The sequence below is a fragment of the Meles meles genome, chromosome 19 (genome assembly GCF_922984935.1).
Source record: "Meles meles chromosome 19, mMelMel3.1 paternal haplotype, whole genome shotgun sequence".
NCBI lineage: Eukaryota > Metazoa > Chordata > Mammalia > Carnivora > Mustelidae > Meles > Meles meles.
Genome location: NC_060084.1, coordinates 4,239,935 through 4,258,804, shown reverse-complemented (window position 1 = coordinate 4,258,804; position 18,870 = coordinate 4,239,935). Strand labels below are relative to the sequence as shown.

The following is an 18,870-nucleotide window of genomic DNA, read 5'->3' as shown; positions in this document are numbered from 1 at the left end:
CATGGGGTTACAGTCTCTGGTATGACCCTTCCCCGGCTGTCCATGCAGTTTCCTGTGGGTGACGTTTCCGAGCTCGGTAACGCTGTCCATGTCTCATCATGGTTGTAAGCATCTGCCATTCCCTTTCTGAGCACCGGTTGTGATGTCCCTTCTGTCTGCTGAGGCTTGCTTCCACTCTCTGAGCTATCCCCGAAACCAGAACTGTTCTTCCTGATGCCATTCCTTGAACCATTCCAGAGGGTGACTCTACCCTGCCCCGTGCTTCCCAAGTCAGACACTGCTGATTCCCCCACCTGCTCCTGATAGGCCACACTTCTGGTGAGCATCGTCAGACCCGAAGGGAGCGATCGCTAGCAGCGGCGGTGGCAGCAGCGACAGCGACACACCTCACGGGCTGCGAATGGAGTAACGGGTCGTACTTTCCCGCTCGCTGGCTCTTGTGGGACTCCGTGAAAGGTGTGGCCCCTTGAAACCGTTGTGTACTGCATCCTAACAGGCCATACGGGATCGTCTTCACCCCTAACTTCATCTCGTTTTTATTTTTCCGTCGTTCCTAGTCCCTCCTCTTAAAGAACTGCCGTTCGGTGGTGTTTCCTATAAGCCAACTTAAAATGCCTGCTGAACAACAACAAAACCGGCGGGGGGCTGCTAAATGGTTAATTGGGGCTTCAGGAAGGCCTGCAGTGGACACTTTTTAAATGTAGATCGTGAAGGTGCTGTGGGGCCCTTCGGTCGAGAACACCCGCCTGCATCAGCCACAGACATTCACCGCACCCCGTCCCGCCCCGCCGAAGCTTAGCGGTTGGGGGTGGGCTGGTATGATGGGAACACTTTGGGACATCCCGGGACGAGCACAAGGCGGAGCCGCACCCGCAACCCCAAACCCCTTCCCAGGTCTTCATTCCCAGGACCACCCCAGCCTGGAGAACCTGGACCGGGGAACCGCCACCTTCCTCCCCTCCCCACTTCCTGGCTTGAAGTCCCACCCCGGAAGTGGAGGTTAGCCTGGAGCCCGCTCAGTCTGCGCTCCACCTCCAGGCAGCCGCTACTCAGGAAACTGGCCTTCCAATTGGCTGGGCACAGTCTCCAACATAGCTCTGCAGGCTCTCATTGGCCAGCAGGGAAGGAGAGGCGGAGCTTGTCTTGCTCTGGCCGCTGAGCCACGTGCTCCTCTCGCGGAGCCGCGCGCACGGGCACGTGTAAAAGGGCGCAGGCAGCGTGAGATTGGTCCCACAGTCCTTTCTGGTCCCGGCGTCCGGCCATGGCTTCAGCTACCAGCACCGCCTCAGGCGCGGAGGACAGTGGCCGCAGGAAGCCCCGTCTGGCGGCATCGTTGCAAATCCACCCCAGGCCCAGTCCCTGGCGGCCCACGGCCAGCTTGGGCCAAGATCCCTGGGAGCCCGCTGTCACCCCCAGCGCGGAGAACAACGAGGGGGGCGGGCAGCCCCAGGCCTCGGCAGCAGGGGACGGTGGGCCCGGGAAGGGGGCCGGACTCGGGGATCTGGGGGCAGGCGGGCACGGGAAGAGTTGGGGGGACAGATGGGGACGTCCCCGAGGGTCTCTATCCCGCCTCCAGGGCCTGCCGGGGACCTCCCGACGGTGGCCAGGCAGCTGGGCCTGCAGCTCAAGGACCCGCCACAGGGCCAGGCCGTGGCCTCGCTCGCGCAGTATGCAGCCAGCCTGGGCGTCTCCCTGATCTTCCGAGAGGACCAGACAGCAGGTGAGGCCCGGTGGCCTGGGACGGCGGGGCCCCCTGGGCTAACCTCGGATGAAGTCGGAGGGACCGTGAGCTGGGCTTGAGCCGGGAGCTGAGGCCGACCTGCTGGGAGCCGCCCGGTGCCATCCGGCCGGAGAGGCCACAGCAGGGGGAGGGATAGCCCCTCTGAAGCTTGGAGAGGTTAAGTACCCACCCCTTCACCCCGGGGATTTTTTGAGGGCCAATTATATGCAATTAGAGTTTCCATGCCAACACCAGAGCGGCCCTAGTGAGAGCCGGCTCCTGACGGATAGACCTCACCAAGCACGGTTTGGTAATGGCAGCATCGCCTGGAGATGTGACCGCTAGCATGTCCTCTCCTCTTCCTCCGTGTGTCCCCCCACCTCTCAGACACACACAGCCGTGGCCCAGGTCCCACATTCAGGTTCCCAACCTTAAGGCAGAGCATTCCCAGTTTCTAGGGAGATAGGAGACTCTGCCCAGCTGCGGGGCACCTTGGTAAGACAGACTGCCTAGTAGAACCCCAAATGAACAGCTCAAAAAAAAAAGGGCTGTATTAAAAATGGACCTGGAACATGTTTTAATCAGGAATGGTAAGACAGCAGGCACAGAGACGATTGTCATCGTGGAAGAATTAAGGACAGATCCCTAGGGACGAGTGGCACGGCTCACCACAGAGGGTCACAGGGGACAGAAGCAGGGTTGGCCGGGAGCCACAAGAGTGGATAGAGAAAAATGCAGAGCCTTTGTTGGGGATTCTGGGGAAGGAATGGTTGAGGCAGGGTAGGTATGCTGGGTAAGCTTGCAATTGTGTAAGACAAGGCACTGAGTACGTTTTGGTGTTAGGAGGGTGTCCCTACTTGCCCAGTACCTGCCTTGCAGGGATCTAGGATTGATGGTCTGGATTGGTTGGTTTCTTTTCCTATTTTAAGATTTATTTTTTTTCTGTTTGAGAGTAAGCTTATGCAGAAGCAGGGTGAGGGGGAGAGGGAGAGGGGAAGCAGACTCCCCCACTGAGCTCGGAGCCCAATGAAGGACTCAGTCACGTGACCCAGAGATGGTGACCTGAGCCAAAATCAAGAGCTGGACAGCCAACCAACAGAGCCACCTGGGCGCCCCTGGACTGGTTGGTTTCTAAACCAAAGGTGTGTTGGCAGGGTTCCTGGGTGGCTCAGTTGGTTGGGCATCTGCCCTCAGCTCAGGTCAAGATCCCAGGGTCCTGGGATGGAACTCTGCATAGGGCTCCCTGCTCAGCAGGGAGTCTACTTCTCCCCTTCCCTCTGTCCCTCCCTCCAACTCAAGGATGAGCTGTTCTGTAGCTGCACGCAGCTCTAATCTCCTGTCCCGTGACACAGTTCCTTGGCCCACCTTCGTGTGCAGGACACTGATGTTCTTGGAGAGTAAAGGCTGGTGGTTTTGTAGAAAGCCCCTCCACTTGGGTTTATTTCCTTGGGACTCGGTTCAGATTATGATTTGGGGCGGGGAACATGCTCTGTAACCTCGCATCCTTGGCTGCACATCCCCCGGGAGGCCTGGGATCTATCTGTCCTGCCACTGGCGGTGTTAGCTGGGAGGGCCTTGGGAATGGGGGGACGCCCCTCCGGGGTCTTCACTCTCCCCTCTGTGGAGAATCTGGCACCAGGGACTTGCCTGATGGTCCTGCACCTGCTCGTTGGCATTCTAGATGCCCTTGTAAAGGGAGTAAATCCTGGTGCTAGCGAGGAGTGCTGAGATGCTGACTCCCTTCTCAAAGGGCCGTCCTTTGGGGAGACGCGTTAGCAGTGAGTACCAGCGAGAACCACGAACCAAAATAGGCTCGTGCACTTTCACCGAGTAATCCCAGTTCCGGGGTTTTCTTCTGCTCCGTGTCATAGTCACACTGGACACGAGAGCATTTGGTCGAGGAACCTTTCAACCAAGGAGAGTCACAGAGCAGTGCGTGCTGGGAGGGTGGGTTCTCCGGACTCTGGCCATAAGCATCTTTGCTCTTGACATCTTCGCCACGAGCCTTTTCACCTGGTAACTCATTGGCCATAAGGTAGTTTTGCCATGAAAGATTAAAAAAACAGACTGACGGTTTTGTGGGACAGTTTGGTTTCATCAAATTGGTTGCCAGTTGGGTGTCATTTCTCCACTGACACAGAATTCCCATTTTAATATTGTATAAATCGCAGCCCTCCCGGAGGTCCATGCAGAGTCTGAAGCCCCGTTTCCCAGAGAACTCCGGACTGTCCACACAAGGGGGACAATTTGCCCGAGGTAATGACAGCGTAGATGCTCCCACAACACGGTACTCTAGAGCTCCGTCCCAAATGTGCAGTCCCGCATTCGGAAACCGATTCCTCTCTTGACAGAGAAAGAAATTTTAGCGACAAAAGCAAAAGTACACTGTCAGGCAAGGAGACGTGGAAGACTGCGTGTGAGCCGAGAGGCTTTGAAGACCAGACCGCAGGTCCAGTCCACGAAATGAAACGCCTTCGCTGTGCCGCGTTAACCACGAACCCACACTACACGTTTTGATATGCATTCGAGCATTTTGTATCTTGGGGTCATCGTTTTAACTTTGGCATTCATTTCTCACGTGTCGTTATGTCCTTTCTGATGAATATCCTTGTGGTTTCTCCTGATTTTCTTTTATGGCGAAATGGCCTGATGGCCCCCCTGTAGTTCGGCGGTGCACGTAGGGGTGGGGTCAGGAAAAGCAGGCTGAGAGGGGCTGGGGCTCAGGTGGGGCTGACGGGGACGGAGTGTGGGGCGCTGCTTCAGGGCCCCTCCTTCCACAGACCCACGCCTTCCCTTCTCTGCGCACGCGGAGCTGGATGGGCTGCTGTGCCCTGCGGGCAAGGGCGGCAGCAAGTCCGAGGCCAGGCAGCAGGCGGCGCTCTCTGCCCTCCACTACATCCGGAGTCAGCTGGGGAGCCCAGGTAAGCCCGACCCGTGACCCAAGTGGGAGCGTGTGCAGGGCTGGGTTGTCGCAGAGACCATCTGGGCATCAGGACCTCCCCTGCACAGGGAGCTGGGGAGGGGGGCTGTGAGCTGACCGCTGCCCACCTCGGGAGTTGCAAGGAGTGCTGGAGGGGCAGCCCAGGAATTTGGGGTTGCTGGAAGATAATTCCCCCTGCCATTCCCACCAAGGAAACTTCTTGGCTTCCAGAAGGACAAGGGACAGGCAGGCAGGCCCTGGTGTGCATGGTAACCGATCCTCTTGTCTTTGTTCCAGAGCCTCCAAAGACCCCCAGCAAGCCTCCAGTCGCCCCTCTGAGTGTAGGTAGGTGGGCCCCTGTTGTCCCAAGCCCTGGGGTGAATGGAGGGGTACAGTCTTCGGGGCCCCCACCTCCACCCTCTCCCCACTGTGCAGAGAACATCCTGACCCACGAGCAGCGCTGTGCGGCCGTGGTCAGCGCAGGCTTTGACCGTCTGGTGGACCAGACCTCACCGTACAGGGCCTGTAAGGGGACTGTGGCCGCCGTCATCTTGGAGAGAGGTAGGGCTTGCCCTGCCCCTGCTCCGGGACCCCTTCCACGCCCCCTTCTACACCGTAGACCCCTGACCTTTTCCGGCATGGCTCTGCCTCCCTTCCCCTGCAGAGGTGCCAGGCGCCAGGGGCCACGCCAAGGAGATCTACGAGCTGGTGGCGCTGGGCACAGGCAGCAACAGCTGTGCCCGCCGGCTGGACTTCTCCGGGCGCCAGCTCCATGACTGCCACGGGCTGGTCGTGGCCCGCAGGGCGCTGCTCAGGTGAGGCGTGGGCCGGGGGGGCACTTGGCTGCAGCCCCTCGGGGGCACACAGGACCCCGTGGCCCAAACCGCTCCTCTGCCTGCCTCCCTCCCCCCCAGGTTCTTGTTCCGCCAGCTCCTGTTGGTGACCCAGGGTGGCCCCAAGGGCAAGGAACGGTCGGTGCTGGCCCCCCAGCCTGGGTCTGGGCCCCCCTTTGCCCTCAAGCCCCGGATCTTCCTGCATCTCTATGTCAGCAACACCCCCAAGGGAGCTGCTCATGACGTCTAGTACGCGGGGGGCCCTGGTGGGACGGGGGTTGTGGGGGGGCCGGAAGAGCAGCCCTCATTTTCGCATCCTGGGCCTTTGCTCCCTCTGCCACCTCTGCAGCCTCCCACCGAGCTCCGAGGGGAGCCTCCTGCAGAGCCCGCCCTCCCGCCTGCAGGCCCACATCCGCGGGGAGCTGAAGCCTGTGTGCTACGTGGCCCCCGCGCTCCGGGACACCCATGTGGGCTGCCTCTCAGCCAGTGACAAGCTGGCTCGCTGGGCTGTGCTGGGCCTGGGTGGTGCCCTCCTTGCCCACTTTCTGCCTCCCCTCTATGCCACCAGCCTGGTCCTGGGTGAGGGCCCTGGGGAGTTGGGGGGAGGGTGGAAGGTGGCGTCTGCAGGGAGTATGGGACATGGCAGTGGTAACTGAGACCTTTTCTTGTGTCCCTCTGCTCCCCCCCCCCAGCTGACCCCTGCCATGACCCCCCAACTCTGAGCAGGGCCATCCACACTCGGCCCAACCTAGACAGGGTCTTGGGGCCCTGCCTACCACCCCCCTACGCCCGTACCACGTTGCACCTGTTTGCGGGCCCCCCCGTGGCCCCCTTGGATCCTGCCCCCAACACCTGCCGTGGCCTGAGCCTCAACTGGAGCCTGGGGGACACCGATGTCGAGGTCGTGGATGTGGCCACTGGGCGTGTGAAGGCCGAGTAAGAAAGGCCCGTGGGTGGCATGCTGGTGAGGGGCCCGTGTCTCCCTGCGCTGGGGGCAGAAGCCTGCATCGGGAGACCAGCTTGGGTTCTGATCCTAGCTCTGTGACCTGTGACCCGGGCTGGCGCTTCCGTCACCCACCCTCTGACACCCATGAACCACCTCCACAATTGCACAGCGAGAAGGGAGATGGCGTGAGCAGCGTGGTGTGGCCTGTTAGCTCCATCTCCAGGCTTCTCTCTCCATCTCCAGTGCTGGCCTCGGGCCCCCCTCCCGCCTCTGCAAGGCAGCCTTTCTCCGGGCCTTCCGCCAGGCTGCCAGAGCTCTCGGGAAGTCCCACCTCCTGGCCTTGAAGACTTACGAGGCAGCCAAGGTCAGCGCCTTGCCTCCCCTCCAGCCTGTTCTGTCCCGCACCCCCAGCAAGCACGCGCTCTCCACCTTCCTCCCGTCCTGTCCTAGGCCGGACCCTACCAGGATGCTCGCAGGCAGCTGTCCCTCCTCCTGGACCAGCAGGGCCTGGGGGCTTGGCCCTCGAAACCACTGGTGGGCAAATTCGGAGGCTGAAGCCCATCTCCTGGGCCGAGCCGGATCCTGCTGAAGGAGGGTTGCTTCTGGAGAGGGGTGGGGAGGCGCGTGGGGGGATGGGAGCTGCTGGGAGGGGCCTATGTGGTGGGGGTGGGGCTGTTGCATATTCGGACTGAAATAAAGAGCAGTTTGGGTGCTTCCGCATGTCTTTGGCTCTTGGTGGTGGGTGGGGTGGGGGGGACCTGCAGCCTTCTGTGGAAGGGTTCGCGAGTGGGACAGCTCCGTCTAGCCAGCAGAGCGGTGATCCAGGGAGCCGAAGAGGATGGCAAGTTTTTCTGGGAAGATAGCGGCAAAAAGTTCTTGGCAAAAAATAAAAAATAACCGTTCTGGGCACAGAGCTTTCTAGGGGAAAAAGCAAAAAATCTTATCATGCAGAGCCACTCATCTTTCTTTGGGGAGGACCCAGGTGGTGGCCTCATAGGCCCCGGCTGGAAAATCCCTGATGGACCGGTTGACGCTACCTTTCTGGGAACCTTGAAACTGCAGTTAGATTATGTATTAAGCCCTGGTTTGGGAACTCAGTCTACGTGACACCATTTGGGGAGTGTGGTTTTTTTAAAACACAGAATGACTTTATTGTGTCACTGGCCACGCTGCGAGGGTGTGGCCCTGCGTGTCCTGGGGCTGGGCTGCACAGTAGGTGTGGGAGCATTCCTTCGTGGGTGTGATGGGGGCTCCTGCCCTCCTTCCTTTCCCAGTGATGTGGGAACCCAAGGCAGAAGACACATTATTACACTTCCTTTCTTCCTACAGCCCGCAGACGCTTCCTTGAGACCGGCAGAGGGACATTCCTGTAGGGACTCAAAGCCTCCTCCATCAGACTTTGCTAAGGGCAGAAGCAACCCTAGCCCCACCCGCTCCCACCCAGGATCCTCTAAGTCGACTTTAACATATCAAAATGCCTTTAGAAATTTCCTTTATCTCTAAACACCCCCCCCCCCCCCCCCCCCCCCCCGCCTCCAGATACGTGTTGGCAATCACCCCCCAAGCATAGGGCCCACCGATATACATCTGAAGGGTCTCTTGACTCAGGTTTTATTAGGCGTTAATAAATGACCTTTTCCCATCAATAGCTCAAGGCCCTGGAAACCTTGCTTCCAAAATTCCTTGAGACTGACGCTACCCCTAACCCCCTCCCAACCTGAAAGTCTATAATGGGCCAGTCCTCGTGACCCCGGGGCAGCTCTTTCTGCCCCCAGGTCCTGTCCCCGGGCTTTAATAAAACCACTTTTTGGCACCAAAGACGTCTCAAGAATTCTTTCTGGGCCATAGGGCTCCGAACCTTAATGCTCTTTCCTGCATCAGCTGGGGAAGAACAGACCACCCAGGCAGGCCTTCTGATTATTTCTCTAGATGAATCCACTCATGTTCAAGTGGCTGGCCAAGGCCACACACACCTGGGGGCATGGAGGTGGCTTGGGCGGAGGGGGTACCCTCCCAGGACTCCAGATCAGCGCTGGCCTGCCCCTGAACGTTCACCCAGCTTCCCAAGGCCCACCCAGGGGAGCAGTCCGTAGTTCTCAATCTTAAGATGCCGGAGGGGGTGGGCAGGTGCAGGGAGCCTTGGGCCGCAGGGCGTGGGGCTGGGGGGCTGGGGGGATTTCAGCCACCCATGGGCCTTGGGCTCCTGCTCCACGGACACCGCCCGGGCTGGCCGGGTGCCCAGACATGCAGACGTGCAGTGCGTGTCCCTGTGCAAGTGTGAGTGGTCTCCCCACCCGAGACCCTCAGAGTGCCCGACAGCCCTGATGGTGGACGGCAGCCTCCTGGAGGAGCAAGAAGCTATGCACGAGCTGCCCGGGGGGGCAAGCGGGCTCAGGCAGCCCCTCGAGTTACCTAGGGAGCAGCTGGAGAGGCACAGAAGAAGGACCGGGACCCCACTCTGTAGGGATCCCTCTGTCCACTCCCCAGGGCCGCAGTAAGGAAAGACCACACACTTGGTGCCTTAAAACAGACTTTTATCCCCTCCCTCCTCCGCGGGCCAGAAGCTTGATGCTGCCGGGCCTCTTGGGAGAAAACCATTCCCGGTGGCAGCTTCTGGGAGTGGCTGGCCATCCTTGGCTCGTGCCGGATCACTGGCATCTCTGCCTCTGTTCGCGTGGCCGCCGCCCTCTACATGTCTGCGTCTCCCTTCTAAGGACCCCAGACACTGGATTTAGGGCCTGCCCAAGGAGCAAAGACTGCCTCCAGGTAAGGTCACTCTCAGAGGCTCTGGGCGGACGTGAACACGGGGTCAATGTTCACCCCCATACGCCTGCAAGCCCAGTGGAGGGGACTCTGGGCCCTACCCTGTCACAAAAATCCAAAGGACCTTACTGGCAGGGACTAGGGCAGCAATCTGCCCCGGAGCCTGCCTCCTCTCCCCAGTGGGACCATGATGCCCGAACCTTCTGGCATCCTTCAACATGGGGTGATGAACCGCCATGTTGAATCTCCGTCCCTGTGAGCCCGAGAGCGGATGCCACGGCCTGCGACCAGTCCTTCCTGAGCTTGAGAGGTGCAGCAAAGAACACCAGGGTTCGGAGCCCAATGGCCCAGAAAGAATTCTTGAGATGTCTTTGGTGCCCAAAGGTGGTTTTATTAAAGCCCGGGGACAGGACCGGGAGGCAGAAAGAGCTGCCCCGGGGTCACGAGGACGGACCCATTATAGACTTTCAGGTTGGGAGGGGGTTAGGGGTAGTGTCAGTCTCAAGGAATCTTGGAAGCAAGGTTTCCAGGGCCTTGGGCTATTGATGGGAAAAGGTCATTTATTACCATCTAATAAAACCTGCATCAGGAGACCCTTCAGGTGTATATGGATGGACCCTATGCTTGGGGGGTTTAGAGATAGAGGAAATTTCTAAAGGCATTTTGATATGTTAAAGTCGACTTAGGGGATCCTGGGTGAGAGGGGGTGGGGCTAGGGTTGCTTCTGCCCGTAGCAAAGTCTGACCGGGGAGGCCGCTGAGTCCCTAGAGGAGTGTCCCTCTGCGGGTCTCCAGGACTCGTCCTCGGGCTGTAGGGAGTGAGGAAATATAACAATGTGTCTTCTGCCTTGGTCTCCCGAATCACAGCTAGTGCTTCCTGCCCACCTCAGGCCTGCGCCTTCCCTCTGCTTGTCTGCATGCCGGGCGGGCTCCCTCCTCTTCAGCCAAGGCCACTGCCAAGGAGGGGGAAGGTGGAGGTGGAGGGAGGCGGTGGTGGAGGACACGCTGAGGGGTTCGAGGGCCGCGGTCATGGCTCCGTGTACCGCCGCTCACTAGCCCCGTGGGCACCAGCGTGGCCCCATTTCACAGGGAAGGACGCTCCTCCTAGGGGATCGTAACTTCTAGAAGAACACATGGGTGGTCAGGGTGGAGCTGCCTTCCCGGCCCTTCCACCCCTGCTGGGGCTGCCCCAGCTGCTGCTGGATTTGCTCCCTTGGGGACCTTGGATAAAACTCCCGACAACGTTTAGAAAATGAGAAATGGAGGCACCTGGGTGGCTCCGTGGGTTAAGCCTCTGCCTTTGGCTCAGGTCATGATTTCAGAGTCCTGGGATCAAGCCCCACATCAGGCTCTCTGCTCAGCAGTTAGCCTGCAAAAACAATTAAAAATTAAAAAAAAAAAAAAGAAAAGAAAAGAAAATGAGAACTGGACGGTGGGAGGTGGGAGAGCGGCGTTTGCCGTTGGGAGAAGGCACTCTGGCCTTCTTGCTGGAGGGGGGGGGTGGGGGGATGGGGGGCAGGGGGTGAGGGGAGGAAGGACTGGGAGGGAGGGGAAGGGGGAAAGGGAAGAGGAGGAGGAGGGAGGGGAAGCAGAGGGAGGGGGAGTGGAGGGGAGGAGCTGCCCCTGGGCAGGGGTTCTGGACCCGAAGGTGGGAAAGGAGCAGAGCAGATGGAGGGTTAGAGGGAGGGAAGTTTGAACCCAGAGGGAGGGTCCCCAAAGCCCGCTCAGGGCTGCTGTTTTCATCTGAGTCAACCGCTGGGTAACTTACGCTCACGTATAGTTTCTCTAAGAAACTTCTCAAGCCAACTTTGAAATTATGATTTCTCTTGGTTGTTGTTGTTGTTGTTTTTCAGGGACAAGAGGATTGTTCAAACACCCAAGCCTATTAATTAGCCCATTTATTGCATGTTGTTGTCCGCGGGAGATAATTTCAATTGATTTACTTTCTGTGCCGCATGATGACGACAAGAGCCGTTCCCAGACTGCGGCTGTCTGCAGCGAGATTTTGACGTTCATTCATCACATAATCACTGGGTAAACAAGTTATTCACAGTGACATTAACTCTGCTGTGTTCTGCCAAGTAAGGAATATTTGTCCCCACCTTGCATCAATCTGCCTGTCCAATCCTTTCCTCCCAAGACGGTCCTCATTACACAGAACACGCTCAGTTCCTTTGACTCAGCTAATTTCTGCTGAAGGACAATGATGAAGACTGCTTTGGAAACGGAGAGGCTGTTAAATGTCTTCTTGGCCTAACCCCCGCGCGGCCAGTGGCTGGGCATAGTTTTTGCCGGGATTGGCATATTTAAATAGCAAGGTGATGTCATCTAGCTGGGCAGGAGTCATAAGGCAGCCTCCTCCAGGAAGCCTGGGCCATCCCCTCCTCCCTTCCTGCCGCTCTGCGCTCCCTGGAAACCTTTCCTGAGCACCCCCTTGCGCCATGGGCGTGGACTTCACCACTGAGCCCAAGGGCGGACCTGGAGGCCCAGGGCCCACTCCACCTCCCCAAGCCTCAGTATCCTCAGCTGGCAAATGAGTTAGCCACAGACGTGTCTCCTGGGGCATGGCAGTGGTAAATCGGGGAAGGGGGCTGAGCAGTGGTGTTCCTGGGTCCTGGCGGTCTTCAGGCAGTGGCCGTTGTCAGGCCTATCTGCTCCCAGCTCCTGGAGCTGGCCCCTGGTCTGTTTCTCCCCATCTCCTTGCAGGGGTGGGTGTGTGTGTGTGTAGGGGAGGGGGCTCTCCCACAGAGAAGGTGCCTTACAACAAGTGTTGAATGAGAAATGAATGGATTATACAAGATGTCCTCTTTACAGGAGTTGGCTCCAGGGAGACAATGGAGACCCCGTTCTCAAATGGGGTCTTAGATGACATTTTGATATTTTCCATTGTATTGTGGCCCTTTCCCCCCTGCCCTGCAGAGGGTGAATAAGAGCCAGAGAAAGGTTAGTGAGAGCCGCCCCGCCCCCCAGCCTGGTGGTGTGATGGCAGGTTAAAACCCCACGTACACCCTAAGATGCTCTGGCAAAGACAGTCACCCCCTTGGGCTTTCAGCAGAGCTCATTCTTCTCAGCAGAAAGGAGGTGACAGGTCCTCAAATGGCTGTCCCGCATCCTGACCTCGGGGGGGGGGGGCAGCCTCCCCTCCCCTCGTAAGACCTGAGTCAGGGTTCCTGGCATCCCTGTGCTCCCGTGCCCATAGGTCCAATCGTAGTTACACGCCATGCCTCTGCAGGCAGGGGTGGCAGGGACCTGGGACTCTGGCGAGAGCATGAATAGACCCCCCCTGCTCACCTGGTCATCCCTGGGGCTGTGCAGAGGCTGGCCCACAGGTGAGGCAGAGGGTACTTGGAAGGGTGAGGGGAAGGCCTCAGACTCTGGGGAAGGTTCCCACGTTGGCTGCCAGGCCATCCCTGTAGGTAGAGGAGACCCGGGGCAGAGGGGGGCAGCTCTAAGATATGGGTCTAGGACTGAGCAACTGTTCTGGGGGCATCAGGAGTGAAAATATTTCGTCGCCTAGCGTCCATACCGGTTGAGAAGACAGAGCTCTGGGTGACCAGGTTGGCATGGGTTTTTCCCCAGGGGATGGGCCGATGCACTTTGCATGCAAGTTCTTGCCCCCAGAGTGGTGGGTCACCAGAGCCAGCCAGCGTGACAGGAGACACAAGGTCCCTTCCCTGCCAGGGCCAGCAGCCAGAGTCTGGGGTGGATGTCTGGCCTGAGGACGCTTTTAGAAGCTTCTGCAGGGCACAGGGTCCAGGTGCAGGGCACAGGGTCCAGGGTGGACCGAATGCTGGGACAAGGAGCCCTGCTGTTTCAGTGGCTTACTCGCAAGAAGCTCTTCTCTTGCTGGTACAATCGCCTGGTACAGGGGGCCGCTGCTTCTGCCTCGTGGCCCCACCCCTCGGGCAGAGCCAGCAAACTTGCTACAGAGAGCCAGAGAGTCACTATTTCCACCTTGTGCTTGACTCTGCAGCAATAGCCTCCAAAGCACTGCAGACGAGGAAAAGCCAGGCTGTGTTTCAATAAAACTTTATTTACAAAAGCAAGAGGGGGGCCGAAGCAGTTTATTGACCCCTGCCTTAGACCTTTGAATATTTGTCTGAATCTGCAGGGCCTGTGGAGTGAGGGGCAGGAGGGGAAGTAGCACACACCCCTTCCAGCACATTCCACCGACCAGAATCTTGGCCGTGGCTCCCTACCTTGGCCGTGGCTCCCTCACAGGCAGGGAAGCCGGAAACGTGGGAGAGGAACCAGATGTCGGCAAGCCCCTGGCAGTCCCTGACCCAGGGCCCTCCCAGAAGGGAAAGGACAGCCTCAAGGTGCATGTTGGTGTGGTTGGTAACACTGGGACAGGCCCAGGAACCACAGACCTGGGTTTGAATGTCAACTCTGCCCTTACTGTCTGCCTTGGGATATTCACCTAACTTCCCCGTGCCTTGGTTGCTTTGTCTGTAAAATGGTGATATTAGCACCTTCCTTAGAGGGAGTTATGAGCACCAGCGGTGCATGAAGTGATGGGGCAGAAAGAGGCGTGCAGCCAACACCCCCCAGAGCTGTGATTGTCCCGAATGATGACGTTGCTGCCCAGCACCCCATTCTGTCTCTTTCGGAAGGGTGCCCTGGTTTTCTTCTGGGAAAACTCACCCTCCCCATTCTCAGCCATGTGGCTTGGGTGGGACTATCTTGGGTGAGCCTATCTTCTGCTCCAGGGTGAGCCCCAACTCATATAAACCAAGCAGCATAGCCACAGTGGTTGTTTCAGGACTGTGGCTGTAAGGAGCTCAGCCAGTAAGACTCGATGAAACCACATGCTTGGGATTCTGGGGAGCAAAAGTCTTCTCTCTTCCATGGGCTTGGGGAAGTGAGGGTGTGAGGCTTGGAGCTTGGGCAGCCATCTTGTGGCCATGAGGCGAGCCTGGGGGTGAAGGTGACACACCCAGAGAGGCAGAGGGAGGATGCAGAGACTCTGAGCTTGTTTGATACTCATGATAGTGATCGAACACCTGGAACAAACCATACCTGACTCCACCTAGATTTTCAGTTTCGGAGCCAGTAAGTCTCCTTTTGTTTGCTTGCTTGTTAAATGAAGTCTGAGTAGGGTTTCCTGCATTTGGAAGTGAAACATTCCTGATTTTTTTTTTTTTTTTAAGATGATAGAGAGCAAGAGAGAGTGCACAAGAGGGAGGGGGATGGGGACGGGCAGAGGGAGAGGGAGGGAAAGAATCCCAAGTAGACCTCACGCCCAGCATAGAGCCCAACAAGGGGCTTGATCTCATAACCCTAGTCATGACCGGAGCTGAAGTCAAGAGCCGGGCGCTTAGCCACCTGAGCCACCGGGCGCCCGTCTTAACTGTATTTATGGGTGTTCCCTAGGAAGCATTCCAGCGTGCCCATGGGGATCCTGGAATGGGAGTCTGAATGAGAGGGAAATTGACCTCCATACAATACGTGCTTGGTGTTTTCCTGGGTCCAGCGTCACCCAGAGAACTGGAGTGTGTATGGGCTTGAACTCCAGCCACCTGTGGTCTTGATCCCACACCCCGCATGGGTGTGGGATCCCTTCTCTGTCTCACTTCTCTCTTTCCATCCAGTGTTTGTCAGGATCATGCCCCAAATAAACCATCGGCATGTAAATCCCTGAGTCAGGGTTTCTTCTGGGGGAACCCAAAGATCTGGGAGAACCGAGTGAGACCTCCTCAGAAGCCTGTCCCCATTTGGCGCCCACGGGCCCCCACATCACTGGTGGCAGGACGCTGCCTTCCCAGGACTTACCAGAAGCTGCACTTGTCCCGTTCATTTCCTTCTGGACTTCTCTGTGGCCTGACTTCCTACCTCCCTGCCTACCCTCCACTCAGGACCACACCAGCCCCTGTTGTGCTAATCTTCCTCTCCGATGTTCTAGAACAACACTGGGGACATGGCAGACATGTAAGAAATACTGCCCCGGAACCCAACTGTTGCCCCTCACAGCTTCTCAATGGTCTTGGCTGTGACCCCTGACCCCGCCACCCTTCATCCAGGGGCTCCGTGACTAGACCCAATACAGCAGAGAGGCCACAACATCGCACTGTAACAGTGTTTAATGTTTCTCTCGCAGTTGCAGGGGACAGGGGAGCCCTGAAGCCTGGTTAGGACGGAGCCAGGTGCCCCTGCTGAGCTTCTCAGAGGATCGGACTTTAAGCTGGTCACTGGGGCGCCTGGGTGGCTCAGTGGGTTAAGCTGCTGCCTTCGGCTCAGGTCATGATCTCGGGGTCCTGGGATCGAGTCCCACATGGGGCTCTCTGCTCAGCGGGGAGCCTGCGTCCCCCTTCTCTCTCTGCCTGCCTCTCTATCTGGTCACTGGCCAAGTACAGTGGAAGCCTCTGGAACAGCAAGATAGGCTAATTTTAGCGTGAGGCACCCAGATTCATTGTGTTCCCAGTCGCCCTTGGTTTTGTCCCGCTTAGAGCAAAGGTGAGTTATGAAAGTCATGTCACATTTTTCTTGTGTTGTCGGGAGCAGGGCTGGGTGAGCACAGCCTCAGCCAGGGGCCCTGGGATGACCGGGGAGCCACAGGGCTCTTGAGGACAGCCCTTTGTTTTATTTTGAACTGACATTCTGTTCCTGAGGTGCCCCTTGGCTTGATGTCAAATGCTGGATAGGGGTGCCGGCCGGCCCAGGACCAGGGGGGCACGGAGCTGAGGGCACCGGGCCCCCAGCCCTGACTTTGCCGACTGAGGCTGTGCAACTTGCCACATCGCATCCCTTCCCTGAGCCCTCACGTCCACACTTGTGAAATGGGCAGGTTCTTTGGCTCTAAGAATCCACAGGCCTTTCTATTAAAAAGGAAGGGTTCAATTGGTCCAAAATTTCGGGGTCAGAAACCCCACAGAAGGCTGTGAAAACAGTCCAGACTATGGGAGACTCAGGAGGTCAGCTGCAGAAATGCCTTCTCCAGCCTCTCCTGACAGCGGAAAGCCGTAAAGGATATTATTAGGTCAACCGACAAGACTGGAACAGACGGTAGATTAGACTAAAATACTGCATCAACGTTAAATGTGGTGATGTTGATGACTGTACTGTGTGGTTTTGTAAGAGAAGATCCTTGTTCTAGGAGAGAGACCCCCCAACCCCCCAAAAGTATTCCGGGGTCTCCTTGGCGCTCCCCCTTAAAACGAAGGAGGCAATTCACCTTAGAGCTTCCTCTCCTTTTATTTTTTGGGTGAATCACGGATTCCGTTGAGAACCTAAAGAAATCAGCTGACACGTAAGCTCTGAAACACACGTACTGTCCTTTGTTGCCTGTCCTCTCCGGGGGCTCTCAGGCCCTCTTGGAAACTCGCTGCTAAGAATTCTTGGGCTGATGTTTTTCTGACATACCTTCTAGGGCTACATTCTAAAGTTATTGATTTTTTTTTCTTTAAGATTTATTTATTTGAGAGAGAGATTGAGCACGAACAGTGGGAAGGGCAGAGGGAGAGAATCCTGGAGCAGACTCCCTGCTGAACACCGTCCCAGGCCCCTGGAATCCCAACTCCGATATCACGACCTGAGCCGGAACTGAGGGAAGGATGCTTAACTGACCGAGCCACTCGGGCGCCCCTCCATTCTAAAGTTCCGAAAGGACCATGATGTAGTCAACTTACTCTCAAATGATCCAGAAAAATCTACTATTTATATATAATAATAATAAAAAGCAGGGGCGCCTGGGTGGCTCAGTGGGTTAAGCCGCTGCCTTCGGCTCAGGTCATGATCTCAGGGTCCTGGGATCGAGCCCCGCATCGGGCTCTCTGCTCAGCAGGAAGCCTGCTCCCTCCTCTCTCTCTCTGCCTGCCTCTCTGCCTACTTATGATCTCTCTCTGTGTGTCAAATAAATAAATAAAATCTTTAAAAAAAAAAAAAAAAAAAAAAATAATAAAAAGCAGTAAGTGATAAGGCAAATGGCGAAACATGTTTAAAAAAACAAACAAGGGCTCCTGGGTGGCTCAGTGGGTTAAAGCCTCTGCCTTCGGGTCAGATCATGATCCCAGGATCCTGGGATTGGTCCTGGGATCGAGCCCCGCATAGGGCTCTCTGCTCGGCAGGAAGCCTGCTTCCCTTCCTCTCTCTCTGCCTGCCATCTCTGCCTGTCAAATAAATAAATAAATAAAATCTTTAAAAAAAAAGTGTATTCAGGTAATCGTATGTGCTGTTTTTGTTCTTGCGACTTTTTTGTTTGACGTTTCCCAAATAAAATGTAAAACAAAAACAAAAACAAAAACAAAACCAGTTGCCTGGTGACTAGGAATCATGCTGTAAGTGGGGCCCATTGTTAACATGGCAAGGTGAGGAAGAGCGGGTGGGTTCACTGCCCCTGGGCGAGAGGCAGGCCCAGCCGCTTAGCCTGGCACCTGCAGGCCTCCGATGGGGGCGGGGAGCCCAGATGGACGGCTAGGAAGGGGGTTGGCAGCTGGTAGACAGAGATCTCAGTGAATTTCTATTCAAACTGGAATGACTTAATGATGTTTGCTAAGGGAGCAGCTCTGTGGATAGTCAGGGGCCACGGTTTTTTGTTTTTTGGGTTTTTTTGTTGTTGTTGTTTTTAGGGGGGGACCTCTCTTCTGGTTTCTTACCTGCCCCTCCATGGCATGGACTGTGGCAGTGAACTCTGCTTCCCAGAATCACATACTGTCCAAGCTCAGAGGGACTTTAACAGCCATCTGGTCCAGCCTCTCCATGGGATCAGTGAGAAAAGAAAGCGCCAGTGAAATCAGTCGCCTTATCCACTGTCATTTGACAAAGGAAGGGTGACAGCTGGTGCCGGAGGTACCCTGAGACAAGCCTGCTTACTGTGCTCAGGGTATCAGGGCAAAGTCATATTCTTGTTATCCTCTTGTCTTGAATATTTTCTCTGAGCACTGTTTCAGATGAGCCTAAAAACTGAGTGTTCTGGGGAAATCGGGATGCTTGGATCTAACTATGTAAACTGACTGTGTGACCTTGGGCAGGTGGTTTTCCCTCTCTGAGTCTTGGTCGCGCCATCTTAAAATATGAGAAGTGATTTATTACATAAGTTCTCATCCTCTTATAGGGGCCACGGATTCTTTCGAGGATCTGATAAAAATTGCTGGACCCCTTTTTGAAGTCGGGCACTTTGAGATGCACACAATCTCCAGGTTCACGGACCCCCTCATGGAAACTCTCGGCGTAGTTGGTATTCTGATGAGCTGTCCGGTTACCCATTTCTCAAATCCTGTAACCCATCAGACTAGCGTCAGCGGGTGGAACCCCCATTTGCACCATCCATCCCCAAGTCACTTCTTGGGCTCAACTCTGCTTAGAGAGATGGTGAACCAACACCATCTCCGTTATCCAGATGTTAGCCACAATTGTAGTGAGCACAGCGTAATGTACAGACGTGTCCAATACTATGTTTTACACCTGAAACTAATGTAACATTGTGTATCGACTGCACTTTAATAATAACAACAATAATAATAACAAAGTTGTCCGTGGGAGTCACCTCCATGACACGACATGAAATTGCTTGAAGCAAAGGGTCCTTTACTCTTTGCCTTCGGCTGGAAAATTTCAACCTTTGGCTCCAGTCATGCCCGTGGACCTCAGAGAAAACAAGCCATCCAGGGACTGGCAAGACTCCTTTCAGCCAATGGGTATGAAGAAACCGCCTGGCAACTCGCTTGTCATCACTATCCTATCCAATCAGCATG

The 18,870-nt window shown here is 56.4% G+C and overlaps 1 protein-coding gene across 1 annotated transcript; it reads left to right on the top strand.

Moving 5' to 3' along the window:
• Positions 1–1,261: 1,261 nt before the first annotated feature.
• ADAD2 (adenosine deaminase domain containing 2) lies at positions 1,262–7,019 on the top strand. Its single transcript, XM_045989206.1, is given in 11 exon segments — positions 1,262–1,508; positions 1,511–1,720; positions 4,501–4,641; positions 4,938–4,985; positions 5,076–5,201; positions 5,305–5,455; positions 5,555–5,722; positions 5,823–6,052; positions 6,166–6,409; positions 6,663–6,783; positions 6,870–7,019. Coding segments are annotated over 11 exon segments (1,791 nt in total). The 3' UTR covers positions 6,975–7,019.
• Positions 7,020–18,870: the final 11,851 nt, after the last annotated feature.